Source organism: Phoca vitulina, unplaced genomic scaffold (genome assembly GCF_004348235.1).
Source record: "Phoca vitulina isolate PV1807 unplaced genomic scaffold, GSC_HSeal_1.0 scaffold33, whole genome shotgun sequence".
Taxonomy (NCBI): Eukaryota; Metazoa; Chordata; class Mammalia; order Carnivora; family Phocidae; genus Phoca; species Phoca vitulina.
This window is the reverse complement of record NW_022589736.1, coordinates 14049089-14072348: the sequence shown is the minus strand read 5'-3', so window position 1 is coordinate 14072348 and position 23260 is coordinate 14049089. Positions and strand designations below refer to the sequence as shown.

Below are 23260 nucleotides of genomic sequence, written 5' to 3'. Positions count from 1 at the left end.
CTACCCATCAGAAGGAAGAATCATGGGGAAGTAGGGTTGCCAGAAAAATCCAGGTTGTAGCCTTCTCGTAGACAGTAAGGTGTATTCAAGCAGGAGTTGTAAAGTTTTCAAAATCCTTCAGAAACTCATCCTTCAGAAAACAGTTTTTCTTTTAAAAAAAATTTTTTTTACAAATAATACAAGGAGCATATTTAGTATCACATTATTGGGCCAGATTGGTATGATGGAAAGACTTTTCCTCCCCTTGTGTTTTGGGGTGGTTGGCTTTTTTTTTTTTTTTTTTGGTTTTGTTTTGTTTTTTTGTAAGCACACTTCACATGAGATCCATCCTTTTAACATAATGAAAATGTTCAGTACCATATGGTGAACTACAGGAACTCAGCTGCACTGTGGATCTCTAGCACTTCTTCATCTGCATAACTAAAACTCTATGCCCACCGAGAAACAATTCCCATCTCCCCCTCCCCCCAGGCCCCGGCAACCACCATCCTATTCTCAGATTCTGTGAGTTTGACTATTTTGAATACCTCATGCAAAGTAGAATCGTGCAGTATTTGTCTATCTGTGACTGGCTTAGCATAATGTCCTCTAGGTTCATCCAGGTTGTCACAAATGGCAGGATTTCCTTCTTTATTAAGGCTGAATCATATTCCGTTGTATGTGTCTACCACATTTTTCTTGACCTGTTCATCTGCTGATGGACATTTGGATTGTTTCCACATCTTGGCTATTGTGAATATCGCAGCTAAACATGGGGTGCAGCTAAACATGGGGTGCAGCTAACTCTTTGAGATCCCAGTTTCAATTCTTTTGCTACCCTTAAAATTTTTAGTGAGGCGCTCAGCATTGTAACAACCCAATAAATCAACTCCTCTATTAATTAGTGTAGTTAATTTGAAAAATGTTCCCAGCTCTGCATTTGTATAAGGAATATTAAAAAGACTGTTGTCTTGCCCCCAAAACATTCCATGAGCACTGTTGCTAGGAACTAAGGATATAATGTGACCCGAAGGAGACAGGGTCCCACCCTAGTGCTCAGTGGTACCAAGCACTGGGTGAGCATGAGAGAAAGAGCCTGAGTCCTTCCATTTACTCTTTCACAGTCTGTCGAGAATCATGCTTCCCAACACTGACTCACACATTATCTCTTCTGATGCTCACAGAAGCCTCCGGAAGCAAGCCAGACAAGCATACTACACCCATCATACAGAGGAGAAAATAAAGGTTTGGGGAGTGAAGTGACTTGCCAGTCCTCACTCATTTAGCATGTGGTAGAGCCTGGAACCCTCCTAGATTCCCCATTCTTCTAACCTATGACTCTCCTACAAAAGAATGAATTCTGGGGTGCCCCTGCTTTGGGGAGAAATGACAGATTTTCACATACATGTGATGTGTCGGGGGCTAGAGCGGAGAAGGAGGAAGAGGTAGGCACCTGTCTGAAATCACTGGTTCCATCTGAGCAGCCCTTTAATGAAGACCAAACAGTGATAAAACCACAAAGCAAAGACGAGATCCAACTTTGCCAGGAGAAGCGCAATTAAATTCTCATAAAACAGACACTAGAGCTGGCCCATTTGCTCTCACTATTATTTATTCTTGGTTGTGCAATCATGCTGAATAAGCAATAAACGATGGACAGAGCTTGTGAAGAACAGAGCTTAAACTCCTTCAGTGGAAGGGAAGTGGCCGGATGGACCACTCGGTCAGGGAGTCCCCTCCAGGAAGCAGAGGTTACTCTTCACTGGCACTGCAACATTTGGAAGCTTCTGATCCACCTTCCAGAAGCTTTCTACACCCCACTTTTATTGCCTTTAACATTCCAGAGCAGACCTAAGGGTCTCCGTAGGCCTGACCCACCCTGGGTTGTACAGAAGAATGTCCATTTCCCTAGCACCCTTGAGAGAAAAGAGGTTCAGAAGCTCTGTCCTTGCAAACATGTTCATTGCCTGAAGACTCTGAGGAGTCCACCTGCTCTTACGCCCAGAGACACGCCCTGCAGGCGGCCAACACTGCCGTCAAGTTTCCATGGCCACCATACACCTCTTTCCACTAGGCCTTGCTACACTCTCACCGCTTTTGCGCCCATCGGGACAGGATGGAAGTAATAATGATCATAAAACACCTTGAAAATAAACATCTGTCCAGAGGAGCAGCAACACACCGAGACTAAGGGTCCACGGCTGCCCTGGCGCCCGTCGGAAGCAGAAGGAGGTGAAAGCCCGGGCTCCCCACATGCCCCTTCGCTGCCCTCGACAGAAATGTCCTGCCCAGGGTCGCTGCCGTCCTGCCTCCAAGAAACGGGGCCCACTCCTCAGGACAGGGTCAGCGGTAACCCAAGGCTGTGCACGGCAGAACTCGGAGGAAAAGCTAGGACAGCAGCCACCTCCTGGGAGGGATTAGGAGAAGGGGACAGAGTGGCCACCAGGCCCTTTGACAGGACTTATTCCCAGAGGACCGCACACCCAGCCTTTCTGACTCCGGTTGATACACTCCAGGCCTCTGCCAGAGAGACAGGCCTCAGCGAACACAGGAAACCAGGGACACCTGTGGGATATTTTTCCATAGCAGAGCCAGCCGGAAACCCTCAGACAGCAAGTCCAAGGCTCCTTGAGAAACACCGTCGATTCTCAGGTCCGTGTCTTGCCTGCTTAGGAACCAGGCCTTTTAAACCTGGTGACTCTAACATCTCTCCAAAGCAGGACTCCAAGAGAAAATATTCTAATACAAGCTTCCATCCTACAGACTACCCTGCAGGAGTCCCCAGACCCAACTCTGAAAGGCTGGCCCACCAGCAGAGGAAAGGAGGTAAGACTGGTTAGGAAGCACAAAACGAAAACATCTCTCTCAGTTAATCCTCCATCAAATGCATCTACTCACCAAGGGCGGAGCCAGCCTGGCCTTGCTTGAGCTTCCTGTCTCACAGTAAGACCTCCACTCACAAACGGGCCCACACACATGCACGCATGCACGTGTGTGCGCACATATATGCACAGACATGCATGCACGCACGCACGCACAAGCATGCACACACACGCCCGCCTCCCCATCAGCCCACTGCTGCCAACGCCCCTTCTCTCCCCCCGATGCCCCTTTCTCTCCTCTCCCTTCTGCCCAGCCGCCTTCCCTTGCCCGCCCCTCCTCCATTGTTAAAAGTAGCCCAGGCTGCCAGACGGTGGTGACACACGCCGAGAGGGACCTGCTACTCTGCTGTAAACCAGCTCTCAGGAGTTGTTTTTGGTTCACGCATCTCATTGAATGTATTTAAATATATTATATGCAGCCACCTGGCTACACAGGCAGGGAGAGAAGCAAGAGCCCCTCCCGTGACCCCAACAGCACATGCACACACACATGCACGCACACACGTGTGCACAGACAGGTATGGGCACACCCGCACACAGATACATATGCATACTCACATGGGCACAAATGCACACATACACATGCGCACTCATACACACATGCATACCCACATGTGTGCGCACACATGCATACATGCATGCCCACACGGGCACACACACATACACACGTATATGCATGCACACCCACACATACACATTCATACGCAAACACATACACATAGGCGCACACACACACACCCCCGCATGCGCATTAATACACACACAGGACGGCAGGATGGGCAACCGTGCAGGACTGACGAAGCCTGCACCGAGGGCGGGAAGGCGGAGATGCTCACATTATGGAAGAATAAAAGGCTGGCAAAGCCCATTCCCTCCTGCAGTAAAGATGGGCTCCAAGGAGGAAAGGAGGAAACGCACCGCCCTCACGGGACCTCAGGCACGCACAGATCTCCAAGCGTCAGCCAGGCCTGCAGTCCTGCACGTTCCTCCTTCACGACGCCCTCTGATTTGCTGGTTGGCCTCTGGTAGCACAGGCTGCCGCCATGTGGGACTGAGGCCGAGGCTACTGCTACAGGGCAAGTGTCCTGGCGTCAGCCTGCTCAGATTAAAGCCTGCTCGGCCCCTTCCTTGGGCTCCTGCTGAACTTCTCGGGGTCGACCTCCTCCTCTGTGCAAGGCAGCTGCAGGACGGTGCCGCTCATGACGGCATCCAGAGGACGGAATGCGGTGGCTGCAATAATGCTTAGGACAAGGCCTCCCAAGAAAGATCACCTCTGCTGAGCCCGTGACCCAAGACGTTAATCTGCCTGCACCCAGTGCTCTTAGGGTAAACTGAGGACCAGGCCAGTGTTCCTTCCAACTTTCAGAGCATATTACCATCTGTTTTTCCATCTGCTGCAATGCACTCCTTTCTCCCTTTCAGAGTCTCCTTCCTTCAGACGAGCCTTTCTGCCACGAGTTTCACCCACCACTGTCAGAAAAACCTCCCTTGTCCACCAGGGCGGTACTCTGGCCCACACCCCCCCTGCACCTCATCACTTTATAGTCCCACTCTCCACTCCCCCCGCCCCCGACACGGAGCCTCTACCCACACAGGTCTTCCTACTGTCCTCCTTACTGCACACTCACCCCTGCCTCTGAGCCCTGGTCACTCCTGCTGCCCTTCCTTCTTCCAGCAGCCTAAATGCTGTTCCACTTCCAGGTCAGTGCAGCCTCCCTGGAGTCGTCCCCAGTGCCTTCAGTGCAGGTGGCTCTCTGCCACAGGGGTCATATCGGTATCACTCACCTCAGCAAAGATCACACGCTGCCCCCATAGCACCACACGGCTTTGGGAATGCACCCTTGGGACACCAGGGTTTCTCGATCTCAGCACCACTGACATTTGGGTTGGACCGTTCCTTGTTGTGGGGGCCCGCCTGTGCACTGTAGGATGCTTAGCAGCATCCCTGGTCTCTACCCACTAGACACCAGGAGAAGCCTGGGCAACCCCCAAATGTCTCCAGACATTGCTAAATGTCCCTGGGGTGGGGTGCAAAATCTCCCCCAGTTGAGAATGACTGGATACACTTATCTCTCCTTTTTTTTAAAGATCTATTTATTTATTTTAGGGGGGAGGGGCAGAGGGAGAGCTAGAGTCCCCAGGCAGACTCCCCACCAAGCCTGGAGTCCGATGCGGGGCTCAATCCCAGGACCCCAAGATCGTGACCCGAGTCAAAACCAAGAGTTGGACACTCAACCAACTGAGCCACCCAGGTGCCCCAAAATACACTTATCTCTTTAAATAAACCATGAGCTCCTGGAGAACAGGGTCCACGTTATTTATTGATTTTTATTTCCTTCCCAGCACCAAGTACAGGACGGTAAATTCCTGCTGGCATAAACAAATACATGAATGAATACACAAGTTGGCACACAGCAGGACAAGGGCACAGGAAAGCATTTAGCACAGGGGAACCTGTATCTCCAGGTAAACCAACAGCTGAACATACAGAAAGTCCCCCATGTCCTTTACTATATTATAGACGAGAACCAGATTTCTGAATCACTGCTCCCCTTAGTGAATTTCAGCCAGGAGATAGTGATTTGAATTAGTAGGGCTCAGCAAAAGTTTGAAGAATGAGTAATCCCCCCCACCCCGAGCACTATTTATAGAAAAAATTATGAACTAAAATAAACAGGAAATTGCTACTACCCAGGTAAGGTGGGACGGCCATATTTCCATTTTCCCTGCACTTTCCTTCATTGCTGCATAAGCAGAATGGCTGTGAGCTGAGAAACCATGGCGGCAAAGAGAGAAGGGCTTGGCAAGCAGGTGGGCACAGATCTGGATGCCAGATACATCCATTATGAGCCCAGACGTTGCTGGCGAGCTGCCTCTGGGAGCTCCACTTTCCTCATCTGTAAAAGGAGAAACAGACTGCCAACCACAGAAGGTTATGTGAGGCTTAACGGAGGCAACTGTGTGAAAGTCTTTACGTAGTAGGCTTTCAATAACAGTACAAATTCCTCGTCTTTGTAGGAGCCAGAGAATTCGACAATGTGGTTGCTCATCAACCAGATGTTAGGTGCAAAGTACAGCACTGTACTTCATGCTAAGTCCCTTCAGACCTTGATGTCTTCTAAAAGAAACATCGCTGAGCTGATAAAGTAGCAGAATGTCAAAGCCACTTTTGACAGATGATCCTCTCCAAATGGAGGTCCAGAAAATACAATGAATTGCCTGAAGTCACAAGGCGAAGGGTGGTACCAGACCTCAAAGCCCAGTCTTTTCTGCTATATCCTAGGTATATTCTCCATCACTAGAAAGACCGGTCACCCCAACAGGGATGGTGACAGCAAAGGTTCCTCCAGTCCTACAAGAAGAAGGCTCCCGCTGCTGGTTCCTGTCCCCTCCAGAGCAGATTCACACTGGGCCTCGTGTGTCTCTGTCCCCAGCGAGGTCTAAAAGCAGGTAAGTCCAGCCTGGGACAGGTACACGCACCGAATGATTCTGCCCCAGGAGGGCAAGGAAGAAGGTGCAGAGCTTTCTTCCCCTTCTTGATCATCCGCACAGCCAAAACCACACCCTCTCTGGGCATCCCACTTCTGCCATGGCCTCATCAAATGACCCACAGAGGGTTCTTCTTCCTATGATTCCTTCTCCTCCACTGGACCGGGGACAAGGTCAGTCCGTTCCAGTACATCTGTTAGGGGTTCTGGAACTGTACACAAGGTTTTGGCAGAGACACCCTGGCAGGTAATGGGGCTGCTGACTCGCATCAACACCCCATAAAAGAGCTTTCTCAAAACCTCACAGCTAAGTAGCAGATGATCCACCAATGATTCTATGCTCTGCTCTTCTTGGTCTGCTCTAAGGTGAAAATCTCCCCATTTCAAGCCCATCTGTTGAAGAGAGGAGAAAAACAGCCCTTATTTGTGTTGTTTCAGACAAATCCTGTCATAAAACCCTATGTGTGCCACCCCCTAGGCAGAGTCTCCTGGGGAGGGATTCAGATTTGGGGGGGAAAATTGATCCTAATGGCCCAGGGCCAGCTACATGAAAGTGTTTACTTCTGCTTTGGCACTCCCATGTCCTTCTTTTTTCATTTGATTTTTTTCTCAGAAGCAACTGGAAGGTAAGAAAATCATGAAATATGCATGCAGATATGGATTGTGGGCAGGAAAGATAAAGCAGAACAGTGCTTATCAGAACGAGAAAAAAGATATAGTCTCTGGGCCATGAAACAAGACCCGGAATCATCCATCCACATCTTAGCCAAGATCCTGGTCACCCTAAGTGGCCTCATCCGGGAAGCTCTAAGGACTGAGACTGATAAAAAAGACAATATAAGGAAAAACCACCCAGGAAGCTTTTACTTACCCCATACCCTTTCCATCCCTCATGGCTCACTAATCAATAAGATAAATGGTATTAAAGCACTAAGTTTGATATGGACACACACAAAAAAAAACACAGGTCCGGAGGCCAAAAAAGTAGATTTCAGGTAGGACCCAAGGCAAGTCATGCACAATCAATGTATTAACGTATCCACTGCTAGAAGTGTGTGTGAATATCTGCCACCTGAATTCTATTGTGAAAACTGGCAGAAATTCTTAACTTAGATGACATTCCATGGAAGAAAAGGCTTCGGCATAAACGCCCAGGCAACACCATCATTGCTCCTCTTCAAGGCTTTCCTGAACATGGGACTGCCCAGGACTGAAGGCACCCCAACAAGTTGTAGAGTGAAAAAGGATGTTCAGACGACAATGATTTTGATGTTCTCTAAATCCCAAGATCAGCTCGTAGTCTTAAGATCAGCCAGTTTCCCATCATCCCCTGTCCACCTTGAAGGACACCTTCCCCCTCGTTCCTCACCACCCATCTCCAATCTGGAAGCCAGAGTCTCTTTTCTGTTGCCAAGCCTCTTTTGGAGACATCCAAACATGGGCATTAACTCAATGCTTCTGGAAATGGTCCCTTGTTTCAGAAGCCAGGTTTTATGCCAATTGGAAATTGGGTACATCAGTGGTTCTGGAGTTTAGTCATATCTCAGCCAAGGAGCTCCTGGAGAACTCTGTTACCCAAACCCACCTACCCTGGCCTACATAAGGCCTTCCCCACCTGGATAACTCAGAAGTCTTCTTTTCTTTTGTCCTATTGGCACCAGATACCAACACTCTAAGATTTGGGCCATGGGGCACATCAGTTCCACCAGTCTGTCTGGGCTGTCATGGCACTGAGGCCTAGGTTCTCAAGGCATCACATCTGTCTGGCTTTCCTCCACCATCACCGCCTCCTCTTACCCCATCCTCTTTCTTGCCTCCAGCCCTTCCCCACCCCCACTCAAATAATGCCATGTCCTTCATCACTTGCTTCTGGCCTTGGTACTTTCCACTCCAATCACCTAACTCGTACTTCCTTACCAATTTGTAGGCTTAAGTTTAATCGATTTTCATAAACTAGGCTTTTGTGAATTATTGTGTACTTTTCAGCCCCAGTCATTTGAGGTACAGGTAATAAAAATTTTAAATAAAATGTATTAAAGTGTGAATAAGGGGCGCCTGGGTGGCTCAATTGTTAAGAATTTGCCTTCAGCTCAGGTCATGATCCCAGGGTCCTGGGATCGAGTCCTACATCAGACTCCCTGCTCAGCGGAGAGTCTGCTTCTCCCTCTCCCACTCCTCCTGCTTGTGTTCCCTTTCTCGCTGTGTCTCTCTCTGTCAAATACATAAATAAAATCTTTAAAATAAAAATAAATAGGGGTGTCTGGGTGGCTCAGTCGTTAAGTGTCTGCCTTCGGCTCAGGTCATGATCCCAGGGTCCTGGGATCAAGCCCCGCATCGGGCTCCCTGCTCAGTGGGAAGCCTGCTTCTCCCTCTCCCACTCCCCCTGCTTGTGTTCCCTCTCTCACTGTCTCTCTCTGTCAAATAAATAAATAAAATCTTTTTTAAATAAATAAATAAATAAATAAATAAATAAAAATAAATAAAGTGTGAATAAGTGCATTTTGTCATTTTAAACAAACAATGTTTACCTCAGGTCTTGATACATGGGGGCAAACCAAATCTTAGAGCTAAAAGAATGTAAGCCCATAACAACCGTAAAAAGAAATTCAACTTGTTTTCAAGTGTCATTAATGGATTGATTCCACTATAATGTAGCTAAAGTCTGTGACTGCAGCAGAGACTGCTAACCATTCCCCACTAGCTATGCTCTCTTTCTTCTTTGGGGAGAAAGCCCCTGATTTCCAGCTAGACCCACACACCACACATTGGAGACTCCATTTCCCATCCTCCTTTGCAATTAGGCATGACCACTGTCTCAACTCTGGACAGTTCACACATGCCTTTTGCCCCTATCTCTCTGTCCCTTCTTCCATTCCACTGCCTGGAGTAAGGCCGTCCCAATTTCATACCCTGAGATTAAGGCCACACAATGCGGAGCAACAAGCTAGACGGAGCCTGGGTCCCTGACACCAGGAAGAACCACGTGAGCCCTAGACCACCCACCAGGACTTGTGCAAGAGGAACAGCCCTTATCCTGTTTGACTCATAGTTATCTATAGCTTTCTATGACTTGCAGCCAATCTTACTCATAACTGATACAATCATTAAAGGGTAAGAATCTAAAGTTTTAAAACTGGACATGAACTTCATAAAGACATTAACAACCAAAGTAATTTACTAAGACACTTGTCCACATCCCTTAGAGAACAAAGGGATATTTAAGAAAACATACATTTAAAAGAATGTTTCAGGAAAAAAAAGTTTTTCCTACAGTAGGTAAGTATATATTTCCAATTTTTAAACATTTCACATCATTAAATCCTTTGCAGATAATACAATAAATCCCCTTGTGCATTCTTTCTTTATTCTACTAGCATAACACATTGGAATGTTTTCATCCTTTCAAAATTGTGTAAGTGTTTGTTCCTCAGCTTTCCCAAGGACATAAAACCTTGAATGAGCAATATACCCAAATGAACCATTCTGGCATTCTGCATATCTTAGAGAGCGAAATATTTTGCTGCCTTCACTGGAAAAAATGTCTTTGAGTTTCAAAATTAAGATAAGTAATTTTTTTTAAACTGGGAAGAACGGACCCATTAAAAGAAGTACCTTGGGGGTCACCTGGGTGGCTCAGTTGAGCATCTGACTCTTGATTTTAGCTCAGGTCATGATCTGAGGGTCCTGAGATGGAGCCCGAAGTTGGACTCTGAGCCCAGCGGGGAGTCTGCTTGTCTCCCTCTCTCCCTGCCCCTCCCCCCACTTGCACCCTCTCTCTCTGAAATAAATAAATAAATCTAAAAAAAAAGGAGAAGTATCTTGGAAATTGAAAAAGGCATATTATTGGGCACCTGGGTGGCTCAGTTGGCTAAGCAACTGCCTTCGGCTCAGGTCATGATCCTGGAGTCCCTGGATCGAGTCCCGCATCGGGCTCCCTGCTCGGCAGGGAGTCTGCTTCTCCCTCTTACCCTAACCCCTCTCATGTGCTCTCTCTCATTCTCTCTCTCTCAAATAAATAAAATCTTTAAAAAAAAAAAAAAAGGCATATTATTGTTTGAACTAATCAGAAATATTCCTTGATAACATTTAGCTCATTCTACACAGTCACTAAAATTAATGTCATTGTTATGTCCTGCCCTATTAGAAGGTCTTATGTACAGATCGAAGAAGAAACAACTATTGGTCCGCATCTGGGAACCCTGTGGCAGCAAACAAGTCAAAGGCATTTTCCTTTCTTATAAATGGCATAGTTGACTTTTTTTTTTTCCCACTGAAGGATTTTGACAGTGGTTCTTTTAATTCTAAGTAAGAAGATTTTCACCTGAAATAGCAATTCTACCTCCAAGCTCCTCTTACCTGACAGATTTCTAGTTTATGTTTACAGTTGGTTTTATTACTGGATCTCAAATTCAAAACAGTGAGATAGTCAGTTCTGACCCAACCAAACCAATGAAGAGTCACAAGAAAATCCAAGGCAACAGTGAATACGAAAGTGAACACAAAAATATCTGGCTTTGTGACACACTAGGCGTCGGTGGGCGGGGGGGGGGGGGGGAGGGAGGGCAAGGAGGCAGCAGACTTCCCTTCCTGTCTGTGACTTTCCAATATAATGTATGTGAGAGAGAGAAAGAGAGAGGCTCTCCTGTTAGAAATTAGCATGTATTCCCTAACACAAACCAGCTAAGAAGAAAAAATGGTTCAAAAATAAGCTGCATGCCAAAAATATACCGAGCGAAGCTAGCCCAGGATGCAACATTCCCCATAGATAATCCACCCTAGATAATCTGGTTCTTTAACAGAATTTAAGCTGCAAGCTGCTTCTAGTATTTACCTTCATCTGAGGTACTGTACTATAAATGGCTGAGATTTGTCTTGTCAGTACTGACTTGACACCTGCCAGTCCTGAGATACCTCCATCTTGCTGGGCACTTTATAGCTCTCCCTGGAGACCACCAGCAAGCCTGTATTTCCCTCTCCACAAGCACTGTGCTGAAGGTAATAACCTTAACCCAGGTCTCAAGTCCAAGGTTAAATCCCCTATAATATCCCTTCAATTATTCTCACCACCATATTTCCCCTCACTGTCCCCAAATTGCAATTCCCACATTTTAAAACAACATGCATTTTCCATTTGTCCTTCAAGGGCTCAGGGGTGGAGAGGGGCTTCTAGCAAAAGACAAGTATAGCCTCAATCCACTTGAACCCATCCCATATAAAATGAGTAACTTAAGACAGGTATACAAACAGGTTGGTGTCAGGGGCACTATTCTAGACTACAACACATAACTAATCTTTCCTCCATGAGGATTTGGATGTACTTATAAATTCCTCGTCGATTTATGTTGGTAGTGGTTTCTTTAATCTGATTCTGCATTCATTCCCTGAGAGTGTGATTTCTTCACTACCTAAGAAATTTAATTGACACCATTTATAAAAATACCATTCCAATGGTAAGTTCACTATCAATGACCATAGAACAACTGGGATTAGGTCTGAGCAGGTGAGACACTTAAAAACAAGATAGGAGATTCTTCCAAACCCCATTGGCTCAAGCATGAAAATCATAACCACCCAATGAATGTGTTTACTTCCCTCCACCCTGACCCCCAAGCAAATGTTACTGATGCATCGTTAGGTGGTCAGCATACTTGCCAAGTGGTCCAGTAAAATCCAGATTTTTCCCCAACATTTCAAAGATTTGTCTTGTCACTTTTTACAGAAACTGTATCTAAATGGAGTCTCAATAAATCAGAGAGTACAATGTTATGGAAAGCATATTGGACCAGGTCAAGCTTGGGCCACTGAGGTGCCTTACCAAGACCTGCCAATCAGGAAATGCCTTCCATTATGAGTTGAATTGTGTGCCTTCAAAACGCATATGCTGAAGTCCTAACCCCCAGTATTTTAGAATGTAACCTTATTTGGAGACGAGGTCTTTATTGAGGTAATCAAGTTAGGGGGGGCCCTAATCCTGCATGTCTAATATCCTTTTATAAAAGGAAAATTTGGACAAACAGACAACACATAGAGGGGAGATGATGCCAAGAGACACAGGGAAAAGAGAGACACCTGGAGCCAAAGAGAGAGGCCTGGAACAGATCCCTCGCTCACAGCCCTCAGAAAGAACTGTGCTACCAGCACCTTGATTTAATCGGGACTTGCAGCCTCCAGAGCTTCGACATAATACATTTCTGTCATTCAGCTCCCTGGTTGGTGGTCCTTTGTTACGGTGGTCCTAGCACACTGATACACCTTGTGTTCTAAGATGACCTTATTCTCTACATCCAAACTACTGCTTTAAGAGGAACGCCAGGTAAAGTGGGACAGAAGCCCCTGCAGCCAGCACTGATGTCACAAACTCTCCTTCCCAGAACTAGCTTTACATTCTCAGATTGGAGGGTGGGGGGAGCAAGCAGTCAAGACACGCAAGGCTCCCCTCCACATAGCTGGGTTGGCAAAACAACTTAAATAAACAGTCGAGGCTGAAATGCAAGAAGACAAGTCATTTTCATGTGAATGTCACTGAGAGCAGTAAGGAGAGAGGTTCAGGTGAAAGCATCATAGGGTTATAGAAAGAGCGCTGGGTCAAGAGTCTAGGCACACTCCATAAGCTCTCGACCCTGGCTTTGCCACTGATCAGCTAGGTGATGGGAAATGAGTCTAGCCATCATCTTTCCAGCAGTGAATAAAGCATGGGGGCGGGGGGGAGGCAGAGGGAGAGGAAGAAGTAGGCTCCCTGCCGATCAGAGAGCCCAATGCGGGGCTCGATCCCAGAACCCCGAGATCATGACCTGAGCCGAAGGCAGACGCTTAACCGACTGAGCCACTCAGGAGCCCCGCCACTTGCCTTCTAAGAGACACAGGCAAGACCTGTTTTCTGGACAGCCAAGGAACAGACCGGAGACTGCAAACATTGTTTATAGAGCTTGTGTCATAAGAATATTTGCCTACATGGCAAAACAAAACAAAACAAAAAACCATATTACAATGCCCTCTTATTAGTAAGAATATATAAAGCAAGTGTTCAAGAGTTTCACCCATTAATAAAACCTGTTTCACCTGCCAAAGCTGGCACAGAATTGGAGCCATGGGAGCTAATAATCTGTGCCCAGCCAGAGAGTGGGGCTACGAAATCACCCTAAAGAGATGAACAATCTGGGGTCAACTGCAGAGCCAGGAGCAGGCAGGCCCTTACATCCAGCTCAGGGAGCCCCAAGCTCCACCCCTGCTGGTCACTCATGCATACCAGGTGGGCAGGCTGGAGACCCATAGGCAACTATGGGAGGAGAGCAGCCAGCTCCCTGGATTGGGAAGGTCTCCCCTCTTGCCACAGGTCCCTTGAATGAACAATTATGGCTGCAAATGAGGGCAGCTGTGTGTGCATTTTTTTTTTTTTTTTAGATTTATTTAGTTGAGAGAGAGAGTGCACAAGTGGGGGGAGGGGCAGAGGGAGAGGGAGAGAATCCTCAAACAGACTCCCTGCTGAGCTCGGAGCCCGACTCCAACTCCAGGCTCATTCCCAGGACCCCAAGATCATGACCTGAGCCGAAATCAAGAGTCGGCCACTTAACCGACTGAGCCACCCAGGCGCCCCTGTGTGTGTATTCCTGTCACTCCAGCTTGCTGGTGAATAAGATCCATGGTGAAGGTGTTCTAGGCTCTCTGCTATGAACCTCCCACCTTGGAGAGAACAGCCCCTGGGACTGCAGTCACAAAATCCACAGTATTTTATCTCAGTTAAGCCTGTGACATACTTCACATGTGACGATGAAGGATGACCTGCCTGGTTCTCAGAGCTGGTAAATGACGGAGAGAGGCTCCAGCCACCCTCCACTCTGTCTCCCATGGTGCATTTGGGGATCTTTTATTCTGGCAGAATTTTCTTGTAGACACAGGAATTTCTTCCCCCGACCCCAACACAGGAAAAAAAAAAAATGCACCTCCTTATCCTTGCATCACTCAAAACGTAAATTTAAAGTGACCTTTCCCCATGAGGCTGGATTAATTTTATAGCAAAAAACAAGTTAATAAGATAAATATAAGTATTCCCGACAAAAGCAGTATCACTCGATTTAACCTCTGCCCTACGTCTGGCGACTACTCTGTCCAGCCTGATGAGCTCAATTAACCACCGTCAGTTATATACCAGAACAGTGCAGCCCAGACATCCCCAGATATTTTTTTCAAAGCTTGAGATTCTGTCTTCAGACTCCTGGCACACTGTCTTAGCCCGTTCAGGCTGCTATAACAAAATACTACAGACTGGCTGGCTTCTAAACAACGGGCATTTACTTCTTACAGGTCTGAAGGTGGGAAGCCCAAGATCAAGGTCTGCTGAGAGCCCCCTTCCTGGTTCACAGACTGTGTCCTCACGTGGCAGAAACAGGGAGAAAACTCGCTGGGGTCTCATTCATAAGGGCACTAGCACCATCGTGAGGGTTCCACCCTATGACCTAATCACCTCCCCAAAGCCCCACCTACAGACACCATCACACTGGGGGTTAGGTTTCAACATTCGACTTTTGGGGGGACACAAACATTCAGCTGATAACACACGCACGCTCATACCCTCCAGTGACCCATAGTTACAACCAAATGCACACGGAGCAGGAGGGTTCTGGGAAAGGCAAGGAAATGGGCCATGGAAATGTGATGTGTCCAACTCAATAAACATTTGTCAAATCCCTGGTGTCCACAAGGCATTATTTTCCTTTCCGTTACCTAGCGAATGAAGCCGGTGAGCCCAGCCTGACTCCATCATGCTGGGCACGTTAACCGAGGGGCAGTGGGGCTGGCATCCTGGCATTTTCCTTCGACACCGTCCTGTCTCCTCCCTCTGTCTGTAAACCTTCCCCCTCCCCCACCCCTTCCCTGTCCTCTGATTAAGCTGAGCCAGGTCCCCGGGTGCCCTTTCCACACCGCGGGAGCCGAACAGCCGCGGGTGGTAGAAGAATCTAGCAAGTCACAGTGTCCCAGCGCCCTGCTAGCAGCTGGCTTTGATGACAGCTCCAAGGGCAGTATTGCTGTTTCACAACACTTATCACACTGTAATTAATTTCAAAACAATGTCTCTCGAGTCCTGTGCCCCCGCGCACCAGGCAGGGAGGGGACAACCCTCAAGTGGCTTCCCGGGCCAGTTAAGGCTTCCCAGGCCAGTTAAGGCTTCCCAGCAATGGCTCTGGTGCAGGGTGCAGGGCACGCTGCTGGCACGCAGGGGGCTGCTAGGGATTGCACCCAGAGAAAGCCGGAGACACACCGGAGTGGCACCCGCCTATTCCCTCCCGTGGCCTGGCCATGTGACACCAACACTTTTAGCGCCTGGAGGCGCCTGCAAGTGTGGCGGTCCCCTCCACAGCTGTCCCGCGCTTTCTGGAGCAGGGCAACACGGTGTCCAGCAACACATTCCCCTCGTGCTGAGGGCGCCGAACTCCTGGCCGCACACGGCTCTCTGCTGAGCCGGCCTTCGCCTATAAACAGCCGCTGGGGCAGATGGTCAACCCAAGGCCACGCAAGGTAATAGTGCAGAAGAGAGCGTGGATGGGTCCCAAGAACACAGGCAGCTACACACTATGATAACTACCCTGGAAGGGGACGGGGGGAAAGCATTCCATTCATTTAGGTCACGTAGACGGTCTATATTTAAAAATGGACTCTGGCACCCACATCACAGTCACTATTGCTTACTGCTGTGGTCTGATAAGTCAACCCTTCATTTGGGGCTCAGTAGGGGACTCTGAAGACAAAGGCATTTTCCCATAGGATACGCGTCCAGGGCACAGGAAGCATCCCCAGGTGTATTTTGCTACCATCACGTACGTGATTTGGGCACCCGCCTCTGTGGTTTCAGGGACCTCGGAAGCTCTCCAACCTCAGAAAAAAAAATCTGCACCCTTGAAAGAGTTAACCTTGAAAACCTCACCTCAGACTTGCCACTCTATGAAGCACAGGTATGATACTAGGCTGTTATCAGTCACTTCTACCTTCGAGTGAATGATGTGGTAAGAATGAAAGCAGACAACATCTGTGAAGGGAGGGGACTTGGGAAAGAGAGAGAGAACACAAGGAGGGGGACCGGGAGAGGGAGAAGCAGGCTTCGCACAGAGCAGGGAGCCCGATGCGGGCTCGATCCCAGGACCACCTGAGCTGAAGGCAGACGCTTAACGACTGAGCCACCCAGGCGCCCCTAAATCTTTTTTTTTTAATATTTATTATTATTATTTATTTATTTGAGAGAGAGACTGAGAGAGAGAGCACGAGAAGGGGGAGGGTCGGGGGAGAAGCAGACCCCCACACTGAGCAGGGAGCCCAATGTGGGACTCGATTCTGAGACTCCAGGATCATGACCTGAGCCGAAGGCAGTCGCTTAACCAACTGACCCACCCAGGCACCCCTAAGGTAGTTGTTCTAATTGCCACTGCTCTTCCAGATGGGGTCTCTCTCCTGAAATAAATCAACACGGCCCCTGGTACTTTCAATGCCGGCACCGACTTTAAAAAGTGTGTACTTTTGGGCACCTGGGTGGCTCGGTCGGTTAAGCATCAGCCTTCGGTTCAGGTCATGATCCCAGGGTCCTGGGTCGAGCCCAGCATCGGGCTCCCTGCTCAGCCGGGAGCCTGCTTCTCTTTCTGCCCTTCTCCCCTGCGCATTCTCTCTCTCTGTCTGAAATAAATAAATAAAATCTTAAAAAAAAAAAATGTGCGTACTTTTTTCTGCACCACCACAAATGGAGAACAGCAGACGTTTGTTTTTGCCTGGTTGGGCAGCAGTCTCTCGTAACTCTTCATCATCTTGCTTCAGGGCTGTGCCAAAGGGTCACTGGTCATCGCTCTTTCCCAAAAGATATCACACCAATCTACTGCATTGATAACATCATAAAAGCTTTTTTTTAAGATTTTATTTATTTGAGACAGAAAGAGAGAGAGCACGAGAAGGGAGAAGAGGTAGAAGCAGGCTCCCCTCTGAGCAGGGAGCCCTACGTGGGGCTCGATCCCAGGACCCCAGGATCATGACCTGAGCTGAAGTCAGATGCCCCAACCGACGGAGCCACCCAGGCGTCCATCGATAACATCATCATAATAAAACTTGGAGAGCAGAAAATAGCAGGGGCCAAGGATGTCTTGGTAAGATCTGTGTGAGCCAAAGGTAGCGGATGTATCCCATGGAATTAAAGGCCACATCAGTGACATATCTGGGAGGTCCAGTAGGGCATGAAGGGCGCCAGAGGGGTACTTCATTTGAGGTAATCTATGCACAAATCAGAATTTTCCAAATAAAACAGAGAACTTGTTCATTAAAGGGACCTCAGAAGAATCCTATTTCAATGTGAAAAGATAGCTCCTAATTTCTCCCTTTGTCCTTTTGCACAGGTTTAAATTTTTGTGCATTGAGTTTCCTAAAAGCAGGGCCCCTGTGACAGCCACATGCAGAAGAGTGAAAATGGACCACTTTCTTACACCATACACAAAAATAAACTCAAAATGGATGAAAGACCTAAATGTGAGACAGCAATCCATCAAAATCCTGAGGAGAACACAGGCAGCAACCTCTTTTACCTCAGCCGCAGCAACTTCTTCCCAGTCACATCTCCAGAGGCAAGGGAAACAAAAGCAAAAATGAACTACTGGGACTTCATCAAGATAAAAAGCTTCTGCACAGCAAAGGAAACAGTCAACAAAACGAAAAGGCAGCCTACAGAATGGGAGAAGATATTTGCAAATGACATATCAGATAAAGGGCTAGTATCCAAAATCTACAAACAACTTATCAAACTCAACACCCAAAAAATAAATAATCCAGCCAAGAAATGGGCAGAAGACATGAACAGACATTTCTGCAAAGAAGACATTCAAATGGCCGACAGACATATGAAAAAATGCTCCCACGTCACTCGGCATCAGGGAAACACAAATCAAAACCACAATGAGATACCACCTCACACCAATCAGAATGGCTAAAATTAACAAGTCAGGAAACGACAGATGTTGGCGAGGATGCGGAGAAAGGGGAACCCTCCTACACTGTTGGTGGGAATGCAAGCTGGTGCAGCCACTCTGGAAAACAGTATGGAGGTTCCTCAAAAATTTAGAAATAGAACTACCCTATGACCCAGCAACTACCCTACTAGGTATTTACCCAAAGGATACATAGTGATTCAAAGGGGCACCTGCACCCCAGTGTTTATAGCAGCAATGTCTATAATAGCCAAACTATGGGAAGAGCCTAGATGTCCATCAACAGAAGAATGGATAAAGAAGATGTGGTGTATATATATATATATATATATATATATATATATATATACAATGGAATATTACTGGGCCATCAAAAAGAATGAAATCTTGCTATTTACAAAGACGTGGATAGAACTAGAGGGTGTTATGCTAAGCGAAATAAGTCAGTCAGAGAAAGACAAATACCATATGATTTCACTCATATGTGAAATTTAAGAAACAAAACAAATGAACCTAGGGGAAGGGAAGGAAAATAAAATAAGATAAAAACAGAGAGAGAGGCAAAGCATAAGAGACTCTTAGCTATAGGGAACAAACTGAACAACTGAGGGTTGCTGGAGGGGGGTGGTGAGGCAATGGGGTAACTGGGTGATGGACATTAAGAAGGGCACTTGAAGTAATGAGCACTGGGTGTTGTATGCAACTGATGAATCACTAAACTCTGCCTCTGAAACTAATAATACACTATGTTAACTAAATAAAATTTAAATAAAAAATTGATTAAAAAAAAGCAAGGCCCCTATAGCTATAAGTCTCTGCCCCACTGCCTGCTACACAAAGACTAAATGATGAGATCTCAAATTTGTCTGCTCTGCTCACTCCCTGCCTTCTCATGAAATCCTATCCTAGATAAGAGGGCCTTTGGGCCACAAAGTATGCTTTAATTTGGCAGATGGTTGTACTAGCTAGGGTTCTACAGAGAAACCAAAGCATAGAACCAGAAACAGAACCAATAAATAAAGAGATTTATTATAGTTATAATTGGTGCACGTGATTATGGAGGCAGACAAGTCCCAAGATCTAGAGTATGAGTCAGCAAGCTGGAGACCCAGGGGAGCCGATGGTGCAGTTCATTCTGAAGGCTTGCAGGCTCAAGCCCCCAGAAGAGCCAATGTTGCAACTGGAACCCAAAAGCAGGAAGAGGTCAATGTCCCAGTTAAAAGGCTGTCAGGCAGGAGGAATTCCCTTTTATTTGGGAGCAGTTCAGCCTTTTATTCTATTCAGGCCTTCAACTGATTGAATAAGGCCCATTTCATTAGGGAGGGCAATCTGCTTTACTCAGTCTGCTGATTTAAAGGTTAATCTGATCCAAAAACACAACTCACAGAAACACCCAGAATAATGTTTGACCAAATGTCTGGGCACCCTGTGGCCCAGTCAAACTGACACCATTACAACGGTGATGCCCATCTTCTGCAAGGGAGAATACAGGAGTAGGTGAACAGGCCCCACATGAATCTGAGGATCCCAGAGTGAACGTGGCCGACACGGAGAGACCAGACTGCAGAAATGGAGCCCAGCCATGGGACCCCCGGGTGGGAAACTGCTTTAGCACCAGGTTTTCTGGGCAATCTTGTAGCCAGAGCGTCAGATGGACACCAGGAAGACTCAGCTGGGGTTAAACTTTGTTCTACCGCAAATAGTGCCCTTGCAAGAGGGATTCACAGACTCCTATTGCTATCAGGTGTTAAACCCTAGCTAATCTGCAGGGAAACAAATAAGATCACATCTTGGCATTTCAAGCGATTTTCTTCTCAAAGTTCTAACCTTCCCTTCTCTGTGACCTTGGACTCATGACTCCCTGAGAAAGTATTAACACTCTCTGTTCACAGATAAAAACACTGAATTAGAGAGAGTTTGGGGAGGTGTGGCCCTCACCATCGGAGTCCCCGCCTTCCCTCCCAGGATTCCTGCAGTGCTCACAGCCCGCCAACCAGGGCCTTGACTTTCTCCAGCTTTCGAGGCTTCGTCTGACCAGACCTTCCCTGTCCTCCACCAAGAGAGGTGGCTGGCGGCAGCCATGTCTCAGTGGGCGAGCTTCCCCCCAACGTGCTGGTTTGCTGCCCTGGTCCTTCTGGACTCCCGTCCCTGGGTTCACCACAGTCACACTGCCATGACAGGCGGAAGCAGGAGCATAAGGGGCTCTAGAACCAGCACAGTACCCTCAAGAAGCCCCGTCCACCAGGAGCCCGGGTGTCCTCAGGCCCCATCAGTCTTTCTACGCAGGGGGAGGGCCAGAGGCAGCCACGATCCTCAGCCCCAGCTCCCACCCTTCCCTCATATCCATTTCTCACCGCCATCATCGGCTTTAGCCACATTTGCTAAAAATACACCTCGCTCCCTTGTTACACTTACTAATACATTCTATTTCAGGCCTGTTTGCATTCTTACTTAGAACTACCCGCATGGGTAGCAGCGAAAACATGCAGAATGCTATAGCTTTTCCTTGAGGAGGGTTCGTTCCCCTCTGCTCTGCTGTGCTCAGCCCACGAATCGGAAAAGCAAACCTTTCCTCGCTGGACGGGAACTGGGTATGAAACCTTTCCTCAGCAGATGGGAATTAGTGAAATAAAAGAAAAAGGCTGCATCAGAGGAGGAAGGAAGAAGCCAAGAAGAGACTCAGCTGGGCACACAGTGGAGCCGGCGGTCCCTTCTTGGCACACCTGCCCTCCGTGAGCACACACGCAGCCCCGAGCCCCAGAGTCACTGTCGCCCCAGAAGCAGTTGCAGAGTGGCCTCATAACACTAGTAAGAAACTTGGAGAACATCTAAAGAAAGCCACAAACCAGGCTGAACTCCACGAGCCAGCCCTTGGAAGCTGTTTTCTGAGTCCGCAGCCCGGGGAAGTCATTATTTCCGCTGCACAGTGGTCCCCTTGTATGAGCTCATCCTCCCCCACCCCCCCACCCCCCGGAGCTAATGTCCCTGCTGGCTTCCCTCGGCCGTCTTGGAAGAGCTCCCTGCCTTTCCTGGCGTTTCCAAGAACTTTGGCTCTCTCGTATAATTATGTGGAGGATAATGACAGCTCTCCAGTCTCTGATCTTTGCCTTCCTGGAGGGAAGGAGGTAGAAGTACCATATGACCAATTTCAAAGGCCTTAATTCATTCATCCTTCTTCCTGTTTTATCCAGTGACTGGGTACTGTTGGCTGCAGGGAAGGAAGGCACGTGAGGAGAGGAGAGGAGAAGGGACGGCAGGGCTCGGGCCAGACCGGGGAGGAGGTGGGAGTCTTGGGGGGCAAGCCAGAGCTCAGCACACAGCTGGTGCAATATTTATGTCTTTCCAATGGCCAAACTCATGGGTGACAGGTGCATGGATGAGCACAGAGGGAAGCATTCAGAATGCTGACTCTGTGCCCTGCCCTTTTCCGGTTAGGACGTTGCACCGGCCTGAACTTGGAGCCATCACTGTTACTCAGGTATGAAATCACCTCATTAAAAATACAAAAACAATTTTAAAACAAAGCATGAGACTGAATGATGGCTCCCTCAACTAAGATAGATCGGAGCCTCCCAAAGTCTGGAATCTGGGGGCTTCCCCCAGCTCCACGCACACAGTGGCCGGGAAGAGATGGTTAACGGCAGGTAGGAGAAGCTGATCCAGCCAGACATGACAATGAAGGATCACGAGATAAAAGGAACAGGAAGCTAAGGGTGAAATTTCTCTAACTACATTATCTCTTTTGCACACTTAGCAAGCCCCGTGATCTGGCCAGGGAAATGATTATTGACAACCCTGAAAGAGGAGATCCTAACGTCTGAAAATCTCCCAAATCCAAGCAAGAGCAGATCTTACTCATCCACGCTTGATTCTACCCTTAGTAACAGAAAATATTGGCATAAACAGGGAACCCTCCATCACCATCACGGCATCCCATTGGTGGGTTCAGATGATCAAAATAAGCCTTATCTCCTCACAGTATATCCTCAGGTGCTGCCACTGAATTCAATTACATCCGCATAACAAAAGACAGTCACAACCACGGGCTATTTATCATGCATGCCCAGTAGGCTGCAGAGATGCAAATACGTGTGTCATATATATGCGCATATGGAAAAAACCCACTCACACTGAAAAGAAGTTTCCCAGAACCTCATCCCCTTTCATTTTCTCTGCTATTCCTCTGAATAGCTTGTCTTGAACACTGTAGCTGCCAAGACAGAAGAATTCACTGCTTGAGAAGGAAAAAAAAAAATTCTATTATTCAAACTTTCTTTCCTTGGGCGGAAGGAGAATAGTGAAAGGGGCTGGTGAGCTTTCTTTAGCAGGAAGAAGGTTATTTCTCCATTTAGCTACCAGGCAGTACAAAGGAAAGTGGGATGCAGGGGAGCTGCCCTGAGCCCTCCACCAGGAGCCCCCACGTCCCCCGGCTCTCATGGGACTCCAAGAAACGACTTACTCCCCCCACCCCGCCCGTGCCCCTCTTCTTCCCACCTTGCTGCCAAGCATTCTGGAGACAGGGGCAGGTGTGGAGGGAAACAAGGAGAGGGAGCTGGGGCAGGCTATGCCAGTTCACTTCCCTCTTTTCAGAATTGCTAAGAGGATTAAAGAGGTAATTGTTGCTTCTGGAGCTCTTCAGCTATAAGACGCTCTATAAATACCCGCAACCACCCCCTCCAGGGAAAACACATTTCATTACAGTGGAGGTGAACACTGCAGGGCCCGTGAGAAAGACAGGGATGCATCGTGGAGGGATTTTCCGCCATCCTGAGTGGACCCAGAGTAACCACCTTGGTAGAGTGAGTGATCCACCCCAACTGGCATCTAATATGCCTATTCCAGTGTGTCCCTCCAGTGTGCACTTACAGAGCACCGACTGACAGCTCAAAGAGCAGCAGGGCGCAGTGGTTAAGCACATGCGGCTTGAGCGAGGCTACCTGGCTGGAATCCTGGCTCTGCC

General features: G+C 47.8%; 1 protein-coding gene across 3 annotated transcripts in view; it reads right to left on the bottom strand.

Moving 5' to 3' along the window:
- The window catches only part of CAMK1D (calcium/calmodulin dependent protein kinase ID), a 420413-nt gene that overhangs the window by 304535 nt on the left and 92618 nt on the right, over window positions 1-23260 (bottom strand). Inside the window, exon 1 of one of the 3 annotated variants that reach the window (XM_032425564.1) lies at window positions 2878-2989. The exons of the other annotated variants lie outside the window; for them this stretch is intronic. Coding sequence (XP_032281455.1) covers window positions 2878-2957 — 80 coding nt within the window. The 5' untranslated portion in view covers window positions 2958-2989. Of the gene's footprint in view, window positions 1-2877; window positions 2990-23260 lie in introns of those variants that run through there. 3 annotated transcript variants of the gene reach the window in all.